General features: G+C 42.6%; 1 protein-coding gene across 3 annotated transcripts in view; it reads right to left on the minus strand.

The window, feature by feature from the left end:
• dclk1a (doublecortin-like kinase 1a) overlaps positions 1–18926 on the minus strand; it is a 448638-nt gene that overhangs the window by 55107 nt on the left and 374605 nt on the right. For all 3 annotated transcript variants that reach the window (XM_070891561.1, XM_070891563.1, XM_070891562.1), the window contains 2 exons: positions 9679–9812; positions 7803–7880 (listed from right to left, as the gene is read on the minus strand). In XM_070891561.1, coding sequence (XP_070747662.1) covers positions 7803–7880; positions 9679–9812 — 212 coding nt within the window. The remainder of the gene's footprint in view (positions 1–7802; positions 7881–9678; positions 9813–18926) is intronic.

The following is an 18926-nucleotide window of genomic DNA, read 5'->3' on the forward strand; positions in this document are numbered from 1 at the left end:
GACTCTCTGTTTTCTGTTAGTTAGCCAGTCCTCTATCCATGCTAATATATTGCCCCCAACTATATGAACAACCCTTACTGGAAAATGTGCATATCAGGTTCGAGCATGATTGGGCTGAACTGTGATGGCTCCATAATCTAAAGGTACCCACTGTCTAGGTTCACGTATGAAGAATGGCTGCTGGTGTTCATGGAACTACCCAGCAACAGTTTGTGCCTTTAAATGAGAGGAGAAAATGCTATATCATTTTGCATTACAATTGATTGACAGACACAAATGATATGTTTAAGCTGGAACCAATGGAGTGTAATGACCACCAACATGAGAAATAAAATATAAATTTCTATAGTGCTTTACAGCCAAAGAATTATGATGAATTGTAGTCATTGTTGTTATGTAGGACAATTCGCACAGTGTGGGGTCTCTCCAATAGCAGTAAGACAAATAACCAGTTAATCTGTTTCTGGTGGTATTGGTTGAGGGATAAATATTGGTCAGGATTCTGACTCTCAGTTTACCATCTCATCTGAAAACAGCACCTCTGACAACGCTGTATTTCCTCAGGACTGTACAGGAGCATTAGCCTCGATGTTGTGCTTAAGTACCTGGAGTTGGGCTTGACCCCACAGCATTGTGACTTACAGCCAGTTGAGCAAAGCTAGTGCTGGTGCCAGTTCCTACTCGGAATAATATATTATCATTCTATACCAACATATTATATGTGAATTTAAAAAAAAATACTGGAGCAAAAACTATAATAAGCCCAGTCTCAATCTTTTAACTGCCACAGACTGTCATAACAATATAATTTTAATTATGTTTAACAATGCAGGAATGTCTCTAGGATCTGTAATTAGAAATCTAATGTGTTTTTACATCAACTATTACCTAAGATTGGCAATTAAGGTATTCATGCAAACCTATACTACATCATTATAAAAAACAAATTTATACACAAATAAATTGTGTTTAAGGCTGTATCCTCATGTCCTGGTATCAACTGAAAAAATCAACAATAAAATCATAGAATCATAGAATTAAACAGCACAGAAGGAGGCCATTTAGCCCATTGTGCCTGTGCGAGAAAATAGCTGAATACAATGACGCAGGTTTTGCGGTGAGTAATGATGGCGATCTGTCAGCGTTCATCGTCATTAGCCCTCTTAAACTGACCGTAACTTCAGCATTTAGCGCATGCGCATCTAAAGACAGAAATTCTGAAGTTGCGGTCAGTTATTCACTGCTCCGACACAGGCTGCACTGTGGACACTCCCCTACAGCCGGCAATTAGTGTAATCAGTGGAACTGATGAAAGCTTGAGCTTTTCCGCGTTAATATCGTTGTTAAGCTCCCCATTAAATGTTAAGACTTGTTGCAATAGGTGTAACTGGGGTATTAACAGCATATTGACTGTTAAACAACCGTTCTGGTCCTGAAAAACTAATTTTTATATTTGTGGAATGTCAAATCTCTCCATTATGATAAAAATTCTAATTAAAAAAAAAATAATAATTTCACTAACATTTTTAAAAAGTGCTTTCATTTCCTTGTTTGATGTCTGTGAGAATTCTTCAATCTGATTGGCTGCTTAGACAGTTTGATGACATCACTGTTGCATCACTCTTGCAATCCCTTATTTGCAGTTTTCATCTCAGAGATCGTGAAATCTCTGTGGGCAGCTTTCTTTGGTGTCAGCGGCAATCGCCATCGCATCGCCGCTGACCACAAATTATGGACCAATAGAACACTGAATGTGACTATAGGAAATGTTTAATTTGCCCAAGATATAGGGCCCAACTTTGCCCAACCCTTTTTTCGGTGCACTTACCATAAGTGCGCCGACATTGCGCACTGGAAAGGGCGCCGGAAAAAAGGGGCCCCAATCCTGGCCGCTTTTCCGAATCCCCGGAGTCCTGCCATGCATTCTTAAGTGGGGTGCGGAGCAACAGGCCAGCGCCAAAAACAGTGTCGGCGCCTGCACGCATGCGCAGTGAAGTCTGCGTGCATGCTCCTGCCCTCCCAGCGTGTCCTGCGGGCTGTGAGCAGGACCCGATGCTCGCAGCCCCTATCCCAGGCCAAAGGGACGCCCTGATCTCGCCGCATCCTATCCCTGGCCGAGTGGTTTCCCGCACCGTCCGGCTGGCTGAGTTCCTGGGCGAGGTAGGTCTTGATTGCAGGGGGGGGGGGGGGGGGGGGCTAGGGGGAGAGAGAGAAAGAGTGTACGGGGGGAGGAGAGTTTTGTGGGGGGGGGGGAGAGAAAGTGTATGGGGCGGGGGGAGGAGAGTTTTGGGGGGATGGTGAGAAAGAGTGTATGGGGGGGGGAAGGAGGAGGGTTTTTTGGGGGAGGGGAGAAAGAGGTGTTGGGGGGGGGTGGGGGGGAGAGAAAGATTATTTTGTATACCAGCATCTCTCTCTGGCTACAAACCCCCCCCCGCCCGGTGACATCGCGGCCAGCAGCTCGCATTTCTCCAGTAGGATTTACTTCATTTTTATTAGTATTTTAATTGCTTGAGCTTTTCCTTGCAAAGTTTGGTGCTTGGTGCTTTGGTCCTCTCCAGTTCCCTGCCCTCCCCATCCCTGCCCTAATGTTTGCCGAATTTGCGCTGCTTTTTCTTCACTGCCTGCAAGGTTTTTCAGAGCTAACCACATACACTGACCTAAGTGGATTTGGAGTAAGTTTTTGCTGGCCAAAGTGGCATAAATGGCCAAAACTGGCGTAAGTGTCTGGGAACGCCCCCTTTTGAAAAAAAAAACTGACCTAAAAAAAATCGTACCTAACTGACCTACTTTGGAGCAAATTTTGGGGGGAAAATGGCATTTTTTATTTTACTCCTGAAAAAAACTTACTCCAAAAAAATTGATGCAAGTCATGGCCAAAGTTGGGCCCATAGTGCATAATCTGGTCAAAGTCATTGAAGTTACAGGAATATATAGGAAAAGATTATACTAAACCTCAAGTGAAAATTTCCATTAAATATGTGCAATACATTTTTGAGGGTAACATTTCAGTTTTTTTCTTTTTACTATACCCTGCCCACCTGAGCTTGAGACAGTGGGAGGAGACCTGTTCACAAATCTCCGCCAAGGTCTCTTTGAAATCAGTCGCTGCAAGGTTCCTATGCAGTGGCCCAGGTGACTCTCTTGCTGACTGTCCATCCTTCCCTAAAAGGAAGTGCTCGGTTTCAATTTTCTCCACAGCTGCTGCTTGAGTGTTTATCGCAATTTCTGTTTTTTGCTTTAATTTCTGCTCTGTACTTACCTACAGTGAGAGAGCTGAGATCAGGAGCTCAGCATCCTGTTACTGGGTTAGCCCTTAGGAACAGAGTATCCTTAAATAAAATCAGGTATATTATCATAAATATACCTATAAACTGAAGAACCTTGCAAACAGTTTGAGGAGGCACATGTTTTCTGGAGTTTTTCCAACACAATGCAGAATATAATGAAGCCCAGTATTATGTATAAGTCAAACATCAGACTTAACCATAGTAGAAAAGTCTATTTGTTCTAAATTCTATTTATATTAGAAAATTTAAGCTACTGCTGATTTCGGTTAACCAATTCACTGAGGCACACAGAGGATGGGATTTTGGTATCAGGCTCCGCTAGAATACAGGGTTTTATGATTAAGTGCTGTAATAGTCGCATGAGTATATTAGAAGGTGTTACAGATTCTTGATGATAATAGATTATCTCTTGCAGCTCATCAATTATAATACTATTTATCTCATCATCAACCAATCCCTGTTGACCTTTACTCATTTGAACTTCAGTTGAACCTGTGAATAATTATTTGAAGATGATGAATAATCACCCAGCGTTAAGTAAGTGATTATTCATAGCTGTTCTAGAAGGAATTTAGGGAGCAATCAGGCAAAGTGAGAGAGATAAATTCATACTTGACTGAGATAATAAGACATTGATAGTATGCCCACAGATGCCTATCAACCTGATATATTCTCAGTCATTTGAAAACGTAAATCATTCCAGTATAATTTTTTTTTGAGAGAATTTTAAATCAACTTACTATATATAAGCACATACACAGATGAAAACGGCTAGTAATATATAAGGCTAGAAACTACTGTTGGATTATTAATGAACCAATGCTTAATACATTTGTATGACATTTCTCTGCTTGCTATTTTAATGGACATTTCCCTGCTATTTTAATGCCCTAGCCCTGAACTCGCATCTTTCTCTAGTTTCTCTCCAATCTTTCCTCAGGTTTTTTTCCGAGCTCATATTGTCATGAGACCAAACTCCTGCTCACTTGACCCTATTCCTAATAAACTGCTGACTACCCAACTTCTCTTCCTGGCTCCATACTAGCTAGTATTGTCACCCTCCTTTTCAAATCTGCCGGCATCCGCTGCCCCCCACCCCCGCCCCGCCTCACTCAAATATCCTACCAATGACCACTCTGTCCTTGCAAACAATGACAACTTGCATTTATATAGCGTCTTTATCGTTGATGGAGAAATATCGTCAACGATGTCTCCACAAGATCCTACAAATCCCCTGGGAGGACAGGCGCACCAACATCAACGTCCTCACTCAGGCTAACATTCCCAGCATTGAAGCACTGACCACACCCGATCAGCTCCGCTGGGCAGGTCACATAGTCTGCATGCCAGACATGAGACTCCCAAAGCAAGTGCTCTACTCAGAGCTCCTTCATGGCAAATGAGCCAAAGGTGGGCAGTGGAAACGCTACAAGGACACCCTCAAAGCCTCCCTGATAAAGTGCAACATCACCGCTAACACCTGGGAGTCCCTGGTCGAAGACCGCTCTAAGTGGAGGAAGTGCATCCGAGAGGGCGCTGAGCACCTCGAGTCTCAACACCGAGAGCATGCAGAAATCAAGCGCAGACAGCGGAAAGAGCGTGCGGCAAACCAGTCCCATCCACCCCTTTCCTCAACAACTATCTGTCCCACCTGTGACAGAGTCTGTGGCTCTCGTATTGGACTGTTCAGCCACCAAAGAACTCATTTCAGGAGCAGAAGCAAGTCTTCTTCGATTCCGAAGGACTGCCTATGATGATGATGATTATCGTAGTAAGAATGTCCCAAGGCATTTCACGGAGCATTATCAGACAAATTTGACACAAAGCCACATAAAGAGGTATTAGGACGGGTGACCAAAAGCTTGATCAAAGTGGCAGATTTTAAGGCCTGACAAAGAAGGAGAGAGAGGTACAGAGGCAGAGAGGTTGATGGATGGAATTCCAGATCTTAGGTACTAGGCAGCTGAAGGTACAGCCACCAATGGTGGAGTGATGAAAATCAGAGATGCGCATGAGGAGAGCAGAAGTATCGGAGGGTTGTAGGGCTGGAGGAAGTTACAGAGATAGGGAGGGGTGAATCCATGGAGGGATTTGATGACAAGGTTAAGAATTTTATAATCAATGCGTTGCCAGACTGGGAGCCAATGTAGGTCAGCGAACACATAGGTGATGGGTGACTTTGAGAGAGTTAGGATACCACCCCATCTCCAAAATCTCTTTCCTCTCTTCTTGAACATGTTGCCGCCTCGCAAATTGTGCCCATCTTTCCTGCAACTCCATGTTTGAACTTCTCCAATCAATCAGAGTTCCACCAATGTGATAGCACTGAAATGGCTGTAACCAAAGTCATAAATGGCATCCTCTGCTTCTGTGACCAATGTGCACTATCCCCATTTGTCCTTCTCGACCCATCTGCAGATTTGGAAATGGTTGATCACACAGTCTTCCTCCAAAACCGGTCTATTGTCTAGCTGAGTGGGACCAACCTCGCCTGGTTCCACTCTTACCTATCCAGATGCATCCAGAGAATCTCCTGTAATGGCTTCTCTTCCCCCCACGTCATCACCTCTGGATCCCTGAAGGATATATCCTTGGCCTCCTCCTATATCTCATCTACATTCTTGTCCCCCAATGACATCCTCTTAAGACATGAGATCAGGTTCCACATGTACGCTGATGACACTCAGCTCTACCTCACCACTGCCTCCCCTCCATTGCCTCTGTGCTATCAGTCTGCTTGTCTGATATCTAGTACTGGATGAGCCACAATTTCCTCCAATTAAACAATGGGAAGACTAAAGCAGTTGTCTCTGAATTTGCAGTCAGCAGCGAAGTGAAGATGCTTGCCGCTGACCTTGAAGAAAGCTGGCCACAAATTTTTAGTGGGCTCTATCTATGTCATTGATTTCACCTTTTCCAATGTGAATTTCCATCTGGCGTAATCTTTTGGGGATCTGTGGCGTCCAGGAACAGTGATGTCATCAAGCAGCCTAAGCAGCCAATCACATTGAAGAATTCTTATCGACAGCAAACCAGGAAGTAAAAAGCAGGTTTTGTCATTCACTTTTTATAAAATTATAAAAAGTGAAAGAAGGATTGGACATACATACCAGATTAAGGTAAAAGCTGAACTATAATAAATAAACTTAATTTTTTTAATTATAAAAATCTATGGAATATTTATCATGGAATTGCACAAATATAAAATTAGTTTTTCTGGGCAAGAGAGGTTGTTCAACAGTAGTTATGACCTAGTACGCCATTAAAAACTCAGTTACAACTCATTCAACAAGGCTTAACTTTTTCAAGGATTTTAAAGCGCGAATAATGTGTAAAAAGTTGAAGTTCATGTCAATTCAGTGATTTCTAATTGATTTCCATCTACAAGCACTGCAAAAGAAGAATTAGGAGCAGGAGTAAACCATATGGTCCATCAAGCTTGCTCCGCCATTCAATATGATCACAGCTGATCTTCGACCAATTCCACTTTCACTGTGGAGGAACAGGATACCACTGACAGCAACTTCCAGATTTCCACATTCAACTGCGGACTCCAGATGTTACTGTTAGTTTTACAGAGTAATGATGGCGAACACTGACAGTTTGGCCGTCATTACAACTGCAAATTCTAGGCCAGTATCTTCGGCCCTCTGCCACAAACCCTTACCACCAATTCCATCCCCCTCCCTGGCTGAACCAGATGGTTTGCTGTCTCAACGTTCTATTTAACCCTAAGCTAAGCCTCCAATCTTTTATTATCTCCATCACAAAGACCACATACTTCCACCTCCGTAACATTGCCCGTCTCCACCCTTGCCTCAGCTTATATGCTGCTAATACCCATAGCCGTGCTTATGAATCTCCAAACATGACTAGTCCAATGCTCTTCTGGCTGGCCTCCAGTTTCCAAACTCTGTAAATGAGCTGATCCAAAACTCTGTTGCTTGTATCCTAACTTGCATTAAGTCCTGTTCAAAAATCACACCTGTGCTTACTCCCAGTCCACCAATGCCTCGATTTTAAAAATTCTCATTCTCATGTTCGAATACCTCCACAGTCTTGAACCTCCCTATCCTTCAGCCCTACAATCATCAAAGAACTCTGCATTCTTCCACCCTGGACTCCTGTTCATCCCCCACTCCCTTCACCCCACCATTGGCAGCTGTGCCTTCAGCCATCTAGGCACTAAGCTGTAACATTGCCCCCCTAAATCTCTCTATCTCTCCACCTCTCTCTTCTCCTTTAAACCTACCTGCCTGACCAAGCTATTAGTCACCTGTCCTAATATCTCCTTTGGTTTAGAATCAATTTCTGTCTAATTACACTCCTGCGAAGTACTTTGAAATGTTTTCCGTTGTTAAAGGCGCTATATAAATGCATGATTTTGTTGTTAACCCATTAAAATAAACAGGTTAATGCCACAGATGGAGGAATACCTTGTTAAGCATTCATCTGCCAATATCGACAAAATTAAACAAATAGGCTGAAACCAGAAGGAGTGTGTACTGTACATACCCACGAAATGGAGGGAAACCACACAGCAGAATATAAGTAATCACACCAGCAGCCCAGATGTCCACCTTCAGACCATAGCTATAAAGAAAAAGTCCTCATTAAGAATGCATGCGTAAGTAAAGTATAACAACTAAGCCTTGAACTTAATTTGTGCAATATGGATTAGTATAAGGTTCATGCATTATTCACTACACAGAAGATGCTAACATTATAATTAGTGAACACTGCAGAATGTCCTAATGGATAGTGATGCCTTTGTCTCTCAACTGGAGAGCTATTAGTGTAAGTACTGTACTAGGGCTGTTTGACTGGCTCAGTGGGTGTTTCATTAGCTTCCAATTGGGTGAGTAGGTAGGGTTCTGAATAAAAATGATGTGATCCATCTCTTGAAAGAAGAAACACTGACAGTTGTGAATTAGACATCATCTTCAAAATAACAAGCCAGAAGGAGCGATGCAATGAGTTAAGAGCACTTTCCTTTCACTTCTGGGATCTCGGTGTGAACCAACAGGAGATAAGTTTCTTTTCTCTTAGAAGCTACAAAAGCTCTAAGTGAAACGCGCTCTGCTGTCTTAATGCACAAATCTCCTCTTAAATTGGAACTAAAGTTGCCACAAGAGCTGTTTGTGTGTACAATGGAAATGTCCCATTGATGCAGGAAGAAATGCTTTTTTTGAGATTTGGCTAAATGCATTGTTGGGTTAGAGCAGAGATTTTTTGTTTACACAAGTAAACTCTGACCGGAGAGCTGACAAGCTGGTAAAAAAATTCTAATTCGCACAATATATTTGGCAAGCACAGAAAATTCACCAGAATTTTTGTCTGAACATGAATAGTAATTTCAATTACCAGTGGGGTTGCATTTAGCATGTATAAATCATTGTACCAAGAACTGCATTCTCATCAAGTGAAGAGAATATCTGTTGATGCACTGTATTCTGGCATTTATTATCTCATACAGAAGACTCTCATCACTGACTCGCACATAAACGAACTACCACTGACACCAGGGACATTTTTTTAATATTCACTCATGGGATGTGGGCGTCGCTGGCAAGGCCAGCATTTATTGCCCATCCCTAATTGCCTTTGAGAAGGTGATATATCTTAAATTTCAAACAGACTTTTTTGATGGCCTTAGTAAGTAAAGACACCACCTGATGTAACACTAAAATGCTTTTATATTGTGTGAAGCCATCGCTGAAGCAGATGGTTACCAATTTGTGGGTCTCCCACAGCCAGCTGAAAGCCAAATGTAAAATTGCTGGGGCTTGCTAATACCACCTGCCCAAAGACCCATTATTAGTGGGTCTTTTGTGTCCTTAGTCATAGCCTGTCAGCTATTTTACATTTGATTGTAGCTGGTACGTGAAGCCTGTACTTCATGAACCTGACAGCACTAGCACAATATAAAAAACACCTCGTGACAACCCACAAGATCCAGGTTCAATTCCTGGTCTGTGCTGAGTTAGTCTATCTCATATGGGCCAAGAATTGGCCTCACCACTCTTGGGCTGGGGAAGGGAAGAATCACCCAAGATTCCTGATCACTTCACATTGAATTGACTCCAGATAGAAAGAACAGACGTGAGGTGAAAACAGGCCCAGGCTTGAGTGTGATGTTCTCCAAGATCATATAACCTGCCAGTAGTCACTATCTAGGTTTACACATGAAATATGGCCACTTGATTGACGTACTAGAGGACAGTTGGTGTCAATGGAATCATACACCAGAAAAAATCAGTGCCTTCAAGAAAGAATAGGGAAAAAGAGAGGGGAGAATTGGCAAAAGAAAGTACAAACAATAATGACAAAAGAAGGTATTTGCATGAAGAGAATATATAAACATGGTGAGCATATTCACACAGTACAATACCCAGTTTCTGCAATTATTTCCGGAGCCACATATGTAGGGGTTCCACAGACAGTGTACAAAGGCCCATCAACTACTGTAGCAAGGCCAAAGTCCCCTAGTTTCAGAGATTTGCTTCCATCCTGATGCTCATATACCTATTGTGATAAAATGCAAAGGATTGGTATTTTGCTGAATGTAAACTATTGCTATAGTAATGGCTGTCCAGTGCACATCAGTTGAGAACGTTCATTCAAAGGATACATTTAACTCGGCGCAGGTCCATTGTCCTTACATTGTAACATTTAGGTCAATAGACCAGACTATATTAAGATAGCATTTGCATGTAACCAAGACATTTCTATCCAGAGGCTACTGCTAGTACATTGGTATTCAATGCATGTATACAGTTAAGTGCTTCACAATTTTCCTTAATTGTCTAATGTCTTCACATATTTGCTTTGTGAGTTACTGCAATGCCTTTTATTACTGTATTACTCTTGGCTCAATGTAATATTAATGGAGAGGTAATTCTCTGTACTCTGGCTCAGTAGAAGAACCTAATAATAACACACAAAAGATCTGCATACTAATCAAAAACTTATTTAAAAAATTGGGCCAATTGTGCAACAGTCGAATCATTTGCAGGTATCATTAAATCACACTCTCTTTACTTCTAGCAACTAAATCTCTTAGTTGTTCCCTGGTGTTAAGAAAAACAATAAGCATTTGTTAGCCTAACAACTAATTTGAGACTTCATTATCTAATAATTAGTTACTGTTCAAAATATTGCCTTGTTTTATTTCCTTTGTGAATAAAAGAATTATCAATTCCAAGGCTACACATGACTGGGCACAAAGGTCAAAGACACAAGTACATGCTTGCAAAAATGAGCATGTAAATGAAGAACGAAATAAACAAGGAATTGATGCACTTATTTTGTTGTAAACACTGCATTTAATGCATGACAAAATGCAAATTGTATATTACTATATTGTCCGTTCCTCAAATAGGTGTGCAAAATAATTGAGAACTTTATCCAACCAGTCTCCAATGTTTGGCATTCGCAATGCAACTTTAATTTTCATTTTTATAGCGCAGTTAATGCAGCAAAATGCCGTGAGCTTTTTCACAAAACAGACACGAAGTAGGAGTTAGAAAATTTAGAAGAGGTGACCAAAGCTCTGATTGAAGAGATGGATTTTGAGGAGAATTAAAATGAGCAAAATCCCACATTAAAATCAATGCAAGAACTAAAGCAGTATTCTTGATTAATTTTTAAATTACATTTAAATAGTTTGATCTCCTAAAGTCAAACATCTAAAATAAACTCCAGATGCTGGACAGCTGAAACAAAAATAGAAAATGCAAGAAACACTCATAAGGTCAGTCAGCATCTCTAGGCTTTTGGATGATGGCCAGTTTTGAAGTAAACTCCACACCTGAAACATTGGGCTCAATTTTCCCCAGTGATTTGCGCCGTTTTTTGAAGCAGGCTGCTCTTTTTGGTCTAAGTTGAAAAACTACAGTTTCCCCAATCAATTTGCACCAGTGTAATTCAGTTAGTTACGATTTTTTTAAGTCATGTTTTTTTCAGCCAAAAGGGGCGTAACCAGCCACCTATGCCACTTCTGGCCATTTAGGGAACTTTTGCCAGCTAAAAGTTACTCCAGCTCTGATTAGGCCAGCGTCTCCAGAAAAACCTTCCCTAGAGTTAAGGAAAGCGGCGCAGGTAAGGAAAGCGGCACAGCAGATGCCCGGGCACAGTGAAAGAATTGAAAAACACATAGCGGCAAAGAGAGAGAGAGAGAGAGAGACAGAGAGGCAGGCAGAGATTGCAGCCTCGCATTGTGTCCCTGGTTACCATGGCAGCCTGACCTTTTTGGCGCACATCAACGCCCCACCCCCAAAACTAAAGGTCAGGTTGGGCCACACCAAACTGAAGAAATCCAACGAGGAAACTTAGAACATTGTATTTTTGGCGTACTTGGGCCCCCAAAAAATCGGGCGTAACTCTTCAAGTATGCCAAAAAATTGCTTTGGGGAAAATTGAGCCCATTAACTTATTTATTTTCAATGCAGATCCTGCCTGACCTGCTGAGTGTTTCAGCATTTTCTGGTCTTGATCTCTTATGGTGTTGCTCACAGGTACACAGATGGGGAATGGAATAGTTGAGCAAGGAATGCAACATGGGCTAGGAGCATACTAGTTATGTAGAAAGTTAGTGAGGGTATGAAACAGGACATGAGGCCCAATTTGACGCAAGTATGAAATGAAGTGGATTTCTGGTTATTAGCAACTGAGCGGAACAGTCCAAGGTTTGAGAATAAAGTCCCAGCACACTAGCAAGAACGGTCAATCTTGCTAACAATCATAAAAAATAATTTAATGTGCTCTTAAGCTGAATTTTGGAAAAATTATTGATTGTGTTGTGAATTATGCATTTTTTTAAAGGTGTTTATTATGTTAGAAACCTATTTTTAGTACAATTTCCTTGCAAAACTAGATAATCATCAAAAGGATTTTGAAAGATAATTAGTTCCCTTTTTCCTCCTTGCTAGTAGGTACCCGTTTGCTACCTGCTCATTCTTCATTAGTAATTTTAATATCTCCTAGATACATTGTGATTGGTAATTTTCGGAACTTAATTGCTATACAGGTGCAGCGGCCAAAATCCGGAGTTCTGAAATCCGGAACGTTCCGCAATCCGATTGGTGGCTGGGTCTTCCGGAATCCGTAAAATGTTCGATAATCCGGACCCGCTGACCTCGGGGCCCCGCCGCTGCCCGATCTTGGGCCTCCATTCGCCAATGTTGCTCTTACCCCGCCGCCCCTTGCCCCGTTTGCCGCTGCTGCCGTTATTATCTCAGGGCACCACTGCTGCCCGACCTCGGGCCTCACCTTGCCGCCGCAGCTCGCCTCGCCCCACTTGGTGCCGCTGCCCTTACCTCGGGGCCTCCTCACCGGCCTGCCCCAACACCTCCTCTGTGGCAGGGCCCGCCGGCCCGAACACCTCCTTGGCGGCGAGGCCTGCCTGAACAGCTCCACGGCTGCGGGACCCCGCCCAAACAGTTCCTTGGTGGCAGGGCCCGCCCGAACAGCTCTCCATGGCGGGGCCCGCCCACACACCTTTTTCTTGGCGGGGACCCGCCTGAACAGCTCCTCGTCGGCAGGGACCCACCCGAATAGCTCCTCCTTGACAGGGCCTCGCTCGGACAGCTTCTCCATGGCTGGGCCCGCCCGAACATCTCCTCCATGGCTGGGCCCGCCCGAACACCTTCTCCATGGCGGGGCCCGCCCGAACATCTCCTCCATGGTGGGGCCCACCCGAACACCACCTCCTCAGCGGGGACCCGCCCGAACACCTTCTCCTCGGCGGGGCACGCCTGAAAACCTTCTCCTCGACGGGGCCTGCCTGAACACCACCTCCTTGGCAGGGCCCGCCCGAACAGCTCCTCCTCGACAGGGACCTGCCCGAACAGCTCCTCCATGGCGGGGTCCCGTCCGAACAGCTCCATGGCGGCGGGGCAGGCTGCCTGAACAGCTCCTCGGTGGCGACCACCCCCTTTCTGACATTCTGAAATCCGGAAATACCCGAACCTGGGTTCTGGTGTTTCCGGATTCGTGACGTCAGAAAGACGATCCAATGTCCGGAAAAACGTGGAATCTAGAACGGCCTCAGTCCCGAGGGTTCCGGATTCTGGATGCTGCACCTGTATTATCAGCCTTGGCTCAGAAGTCTGTGCATTCTTATCTTTGAGTGAGACAGTAATGGGTTCAAATCCCACTTCAAAGCCTGGAGCACAAAATCTAGGATGATACATCAGTGCAGTATTGAAGGAGTGCTACACTGTTAGAGATGTTGTCTGTTCTCTCGGGTGTGTTTAAAACATCCCCTGACACTATTCAAAGAACAGCAGGGGAGTTCTCCCAGTGTCCTGGCCAAATTGCATCTCTAAAACAGATTATCTGGTCAGTAGGCCACTGTTTGTGCAACCTTATTGTGTTCAAACTGGCTGCTGCATTTCCCTATATTATATCAGGGACTATACCTCAAAAGTATTTCATTGGCTGTGAAGCACTTTGGAATGTCCAGAGGTTGTGAAAAGTGCTAGAATATATATTTATAGATACATACACATAAGTTCTTTCTTTCTTGGTCGAATTGTGATTTGCTGTTTTGTTTGAGCCAATTAGGTACAAGTGTGACATACACTTTTAAGTGCAATATTTTTCAAAAGTTACAATGTTTTGTTTCAGAAAAGCAGTTTGTACAGAAAGAGCCCAACCTCAGCAGTTAGAATTCTGCTAGGTTGTATGCCTTGTGAATTTGATATGTTAGACAGAAGCTGCAGTTAAGATGTCTAATAAACAGCTTACTACAAAAGAGTATTAACTAATATTCTACTATAAACAATAGCAGATACCTTCCCCAACTTAACTTTTATATGAAATTGATGTTAAACTATAAATATTTTATTTGTGATCCATATATATCTTGAATCCCATAGACCAAGACCTATTTTTGTAGTTAACATATCACACAATGATAACCCTTCTCCAAGCCTCAGAACTATTTGCTTCATTAACACATTAATGTTTCTATTTTCCTCTAGATGTTAATATTTCACAGCTAATTAAAAAATGTTATATAACATTAGACAACACTTCCTGGGGAAAAAAATGCCTTGAGCATCTTCAAGAAAATGTCAAGTGAATTCCTTTGAATTACTAACACAGCAACGATATAGCTAATGATATGCACAGCAGTAACCATTTGAAAGAAAAGTGACTGTATAGAAAACAAAGATTGTTACTACAGCGAGGTATGAAGGGCTACAGAATAGTGAACTCAATCTTCAAAGCACTCGTGATGGTGTGACTTCATAGGCAACTGTTTTCAGTAATTAAGATGCATTATTTTCAAGGTTTCTGATCAAACCTTGTGCAAATACCAATTTCAATCTTGTCACAAGTCCAAAGACAAGACAAAATGACTATAAATATACTCCATTGTCATAAAGTCATTGGAAATATAAATGATGACGGGAATAGAATTCTGACATTTCCAGGTTGTGTTAAAGAATGAACTGGCATTTATACATCACCAGGACTTTACAGCCAATTAATTACTTTTGAAGCATCGTCACTTTTGTTTTGTAGTCAAATGCAGCAGCTGATTTGTGCACAGCAAGGTCCCTCAAAATGTAATCATAAAATGATACAGCACTGAAGGAGAACATTTGGTCCATCGTGCCTGTGTTGGCTCTGAAGGACCCATTCAATTAGTTCCAATCCCCTACCCTTTCCTCATAGCGCTGCAATATTTTCCATTTCATGTATTTATCTCATTACCTTTTGAAAGTTATTATTGAATCTGCTTCCACCACCCTTTCAGATAGATCATAATAACTCAAAGCATAAAAACATTTCTCCACATCTCACCTCTGGTTCTTTTGCCAATTACCATAAATCTATGTTCTCTGGTTACTGAGAAGGCTGGCTGTAATTAAAGTAGATAAGTTACCAGGGATGCATCCTAGGATGCTGAGGGAAGTAAAGGTGGAAATTGTGGTGGTACTGGCCATAATTTTCCAATCCTCCTTGGATTCAGGGGTGGTGCCAGAGGACTGGAGAATTGCAACTGTTATACCCTTGTTCAAAAAACCCAGCAACTACAGACCAGTCAGGTTAACCTCAGTGGTGGGGAACTTTTCAGAAACGATAATCCGGGACAAACTTAAATCACTTGGACAAGTGTGGATTAATTAAGGGAAACCAGCATGGATTTGTTAAAGGCAAATCATATTTTACCAACTTGATTGAGTTTTCTGATGAGGTAACAGAGAGGATTGATGATGGCAATGAGGTTTACGTGGTGTTCATGGACTTCCAAAACATAACAACATAAGAAATAGGAGCAGGAGTTGGTCATTTGACCCCTCGAACCTGCTCCGTCATTTAATAAGATCATGGCTGATCTGGTCATGGATTCAGCTCCATTTCCCTTATCGCTCAAAAATCTGTCTATCTCCGCCTTAAATATTTTCAATGACCCAGCCTCCACAGCTCTCTGGGGCAGAGAATTCCACAGATTTACAACCCTCAGAGAAGAAATTCCTCCTCATCTCAGTTTTAAATAGACAGCCCCTTATTCTGAGACTATGTCCCCTAATTCTAGTTTCCCCTATGAGTGGAAATATCCTCTCTGCATCCACCTTGTCGAGCCCCTTCATTATCTTATATGTTTCGATAAGATCACCTCTCATTCCAATAAGTATAGGCCCAACCTACTCAACCTATCCTCATAAGTCAACCCCCTCATCTCCGGAATCAACTTAGTGAATCTTCTCTGAACAGCCTCCAATGCAAGTATATACTTCCTTAAATACGGAGCCCAAAATTGTGTGCACTACTCAAGGTGTGGCCTCACTAATACCCTGTACAGTTGTAGCAGAACATCTCTGCTTTTATACTCTATCCTCCTTGCAATAAAGACCAACATTCCATTTGCCTTCCTGATTACTTGCTGTACCTGTATACTAACTTTTTGTGATTCAAACACAAGGACCCCCAGGTCCTTCTGTACTGCGGCACTTTGCAATTTTTCTCCATTTAAATTATAATTTGCTTTTCTATTTTTTCTGCCAAAGTGGATAACCTCACAGTTTCCCACATTATACTCCATTTGCCAAATTTTTGCCCACTCACTTTGCCTGTCTATATCCCTTTGCAGATTTTTTGTGTCCTCCTCACAATTTGCTTTCCCACCCATTATTGTAATATCAGCAAACTTGGCTCCATTACACTCGGTCCCTTCATCCAAGTCATTAATATAGACATTGTAAATAGTAGCACCAATTCCTGCGGTACCCCACTAGTTACTGTTTGCCAACCGGAAAATGACCCGTTTATCCCGATTCTGTTTTCTGTTAGTTAGCCAATCCTCTATCCATGCTATTGTATTACCCCCAACCCCATGAACTTTTATCTTGTGCAGTAACCCTTTATGTGGCAACTTATCAAATGCCTTCTGGAAATCCAAATGCACCACATCCACTGGACCCCCTTATCCACCCTGCTCGTTACATCCTCAAAGAACTCCGGCAAATTTATCAAACACGATTTACCTTTTATAAAACCATGTTGACTCTGCTTGATTGAATTATGCTTTTCCAAATGTTCTGCTACTGCTTCCTTAATAATGGACTCCAGCATTTTCCCAATGACAGATGTTAGGCTAACCGGTCTATAGTTTCCTGCTTTCTGTCTGCCTTCTTTTTTAAATAGGGGCATTACATTTTCAGTTTTCCAATCCGCTGGGACCTCCCCAGAATCCAGGGAATTTTTGTAGATTACAACCAATGCATCCACTATCTCTGCAGCCACTTCTTTAGGACCCTAGGCTGCAAGCCATCAGGTCCAGGGGACTTGTCCGCCTTTAGTCCCATTATTTTACTGAGTACTACTTCTTTAGTGATAGTGATTTATTTAGCTCCTCCCTCCATATTGTCCCTTGATTATTCACTATTGGGATGTTTTTAGTGTCTTCTTCCATGAAAACCGATACAAAATATCTGTAAAAAGTCTCTGCCATTTCCCTGTTCTCCATTATTAATTCCCCAGTCTCGTCATCTAGGGGACCAACATTTACTTTAGCCACTCTTTTACTTTTTATGTATCTGTAGAAACTCTTAGTATCTGTTTTTATATTTCGTGCTAGTTTACTTTCATAAACTATCTTCCCTCTTTTTATTATTTTTTTAAGTCCTTCTTTGCTGGCTTTTAAAAGTTTCCCAATCCTCTGGCCTCGCACTAGTCTTGGCCACATTGTATGCCCTCGTTTTCAATTTGATATCATCCCTTATTTCCTTAGTTAGCCACGGATGGTTATCCCTTCTCTTACAGTCTTTCCTTCTCATTAGGATATATTTTTGTTGAGAGTTATGAAGCTCCTTAAATGTCTGCCAATGCTCATCAACCGTCCCACACTTTAATACATTTTTCCAGTCCACTTTAGTCAACTCTGCCTTCATACCTTTGTACTCTCCTTTATTTAAGCTTAGGACACTGGTTTGAGATCCAACTTTCTCACCCTCCAACTGAATTTGAAATTCCACCATGTTATGGTCACTCATTCCTAGAGGATCCTTTACTAGGAGATTGTTTATTAATCCTGTCTCATTACACAGTACCAGATTTAAGATAGCCTGCTCCCTGATTGGTTCTGCAACATACTATTATCCCGGATAGGAAACTATCCCGGATACACTTGATGACCTCTTCCTCAAGGCTACCCTGGCCAATTTGCTTTGTCCAATCAATATGAAGGCTAAAATCGCCCATGATTATTGCCGTTCCTTTATTATAAGCCTCCATTATTTCTTGATTTATACTCCGTCCAGCAGTGTAGCTACTGTTAGGGGGCTATAGACTACGCCCACCAGCGACTTTTTCCCTTTATTATTCCTTATCCCTACCCAAACTGATTCAACATCTTGATCTTCTGAGCCAATATCGTTTCTCACTAACGCACTGATCTCATCCATCATTAACAGAGCTACCCCACCTCCTTTTTCCTTCCATAATAGGCTTGCCAGCAAAGTTGAAGCCTTTGGAATAAAAGGGACAGTGGTAGCATGGATGTGAAATTGGTTAATCGACAGGAAATAATAGTGGTGAGCGGTTGTTTTTCGGACTGGAGGAAGAAATACAGTGGTGTTCCCCAGGGATCATTATTCGGATCACTGCTTTTCTTGATATATATTAATGATTTGGACTTGGGTGTACAGGGCATTATTTCAAAATTTGCAGATGACACAAAACTTAGGGGGCCGAAATTGCCCTCCGCTCGAAAAGGAGAGCACCTACCGATTTCGAAGGGTTCTGTGGGGTTTTTTTAAGAATGGGGCAGAAGTGGTCTCATCATCGGGGTTTGGGTCGCAGTAGCTGCCACTAGCGGGTCAGAAATGGGGACGGGTTGGAGTGGCCGTCGCTCCAAGTCATCAGCGCCGCACCACTTTAGTGGCAATCACTGGGCCACCAGGGAGGGTTACGGCCAGGCCAGCGACCTGGCACCCAAGAGGGGGTTGCCAGGCTGCCTATTGGTGGCCCGGCCGAACCCGCAGGCATAATTGTCGGCCCGACCTGGCAGTCAGCTGACAATAAAAAATAAAATATAGAGTCGTCGGCAGTGCCACCTCCCCTTTAAGGGTGGGCCGCCGCCCAGCCACAAAAGGTGTATCAATAGAAAAAGCTGTCAGTGGTACC

This window comes from Pristiophorus japonicus, chromosome 10 (genome assembly GCF_044704955.1).
Source record: "Pristiophorus japonicus isolate sPriJap1 chromosome 10, sPriJap1.hap1, whole genome shotgun sequence".
NCBI classification, from domain to species: domain Eukaryota; kingdom Metazoa; phylum Chordata; class Chondrichthyes; family Pristiophoridae; genus Pristiophorus; species Pristiophorus japonicus.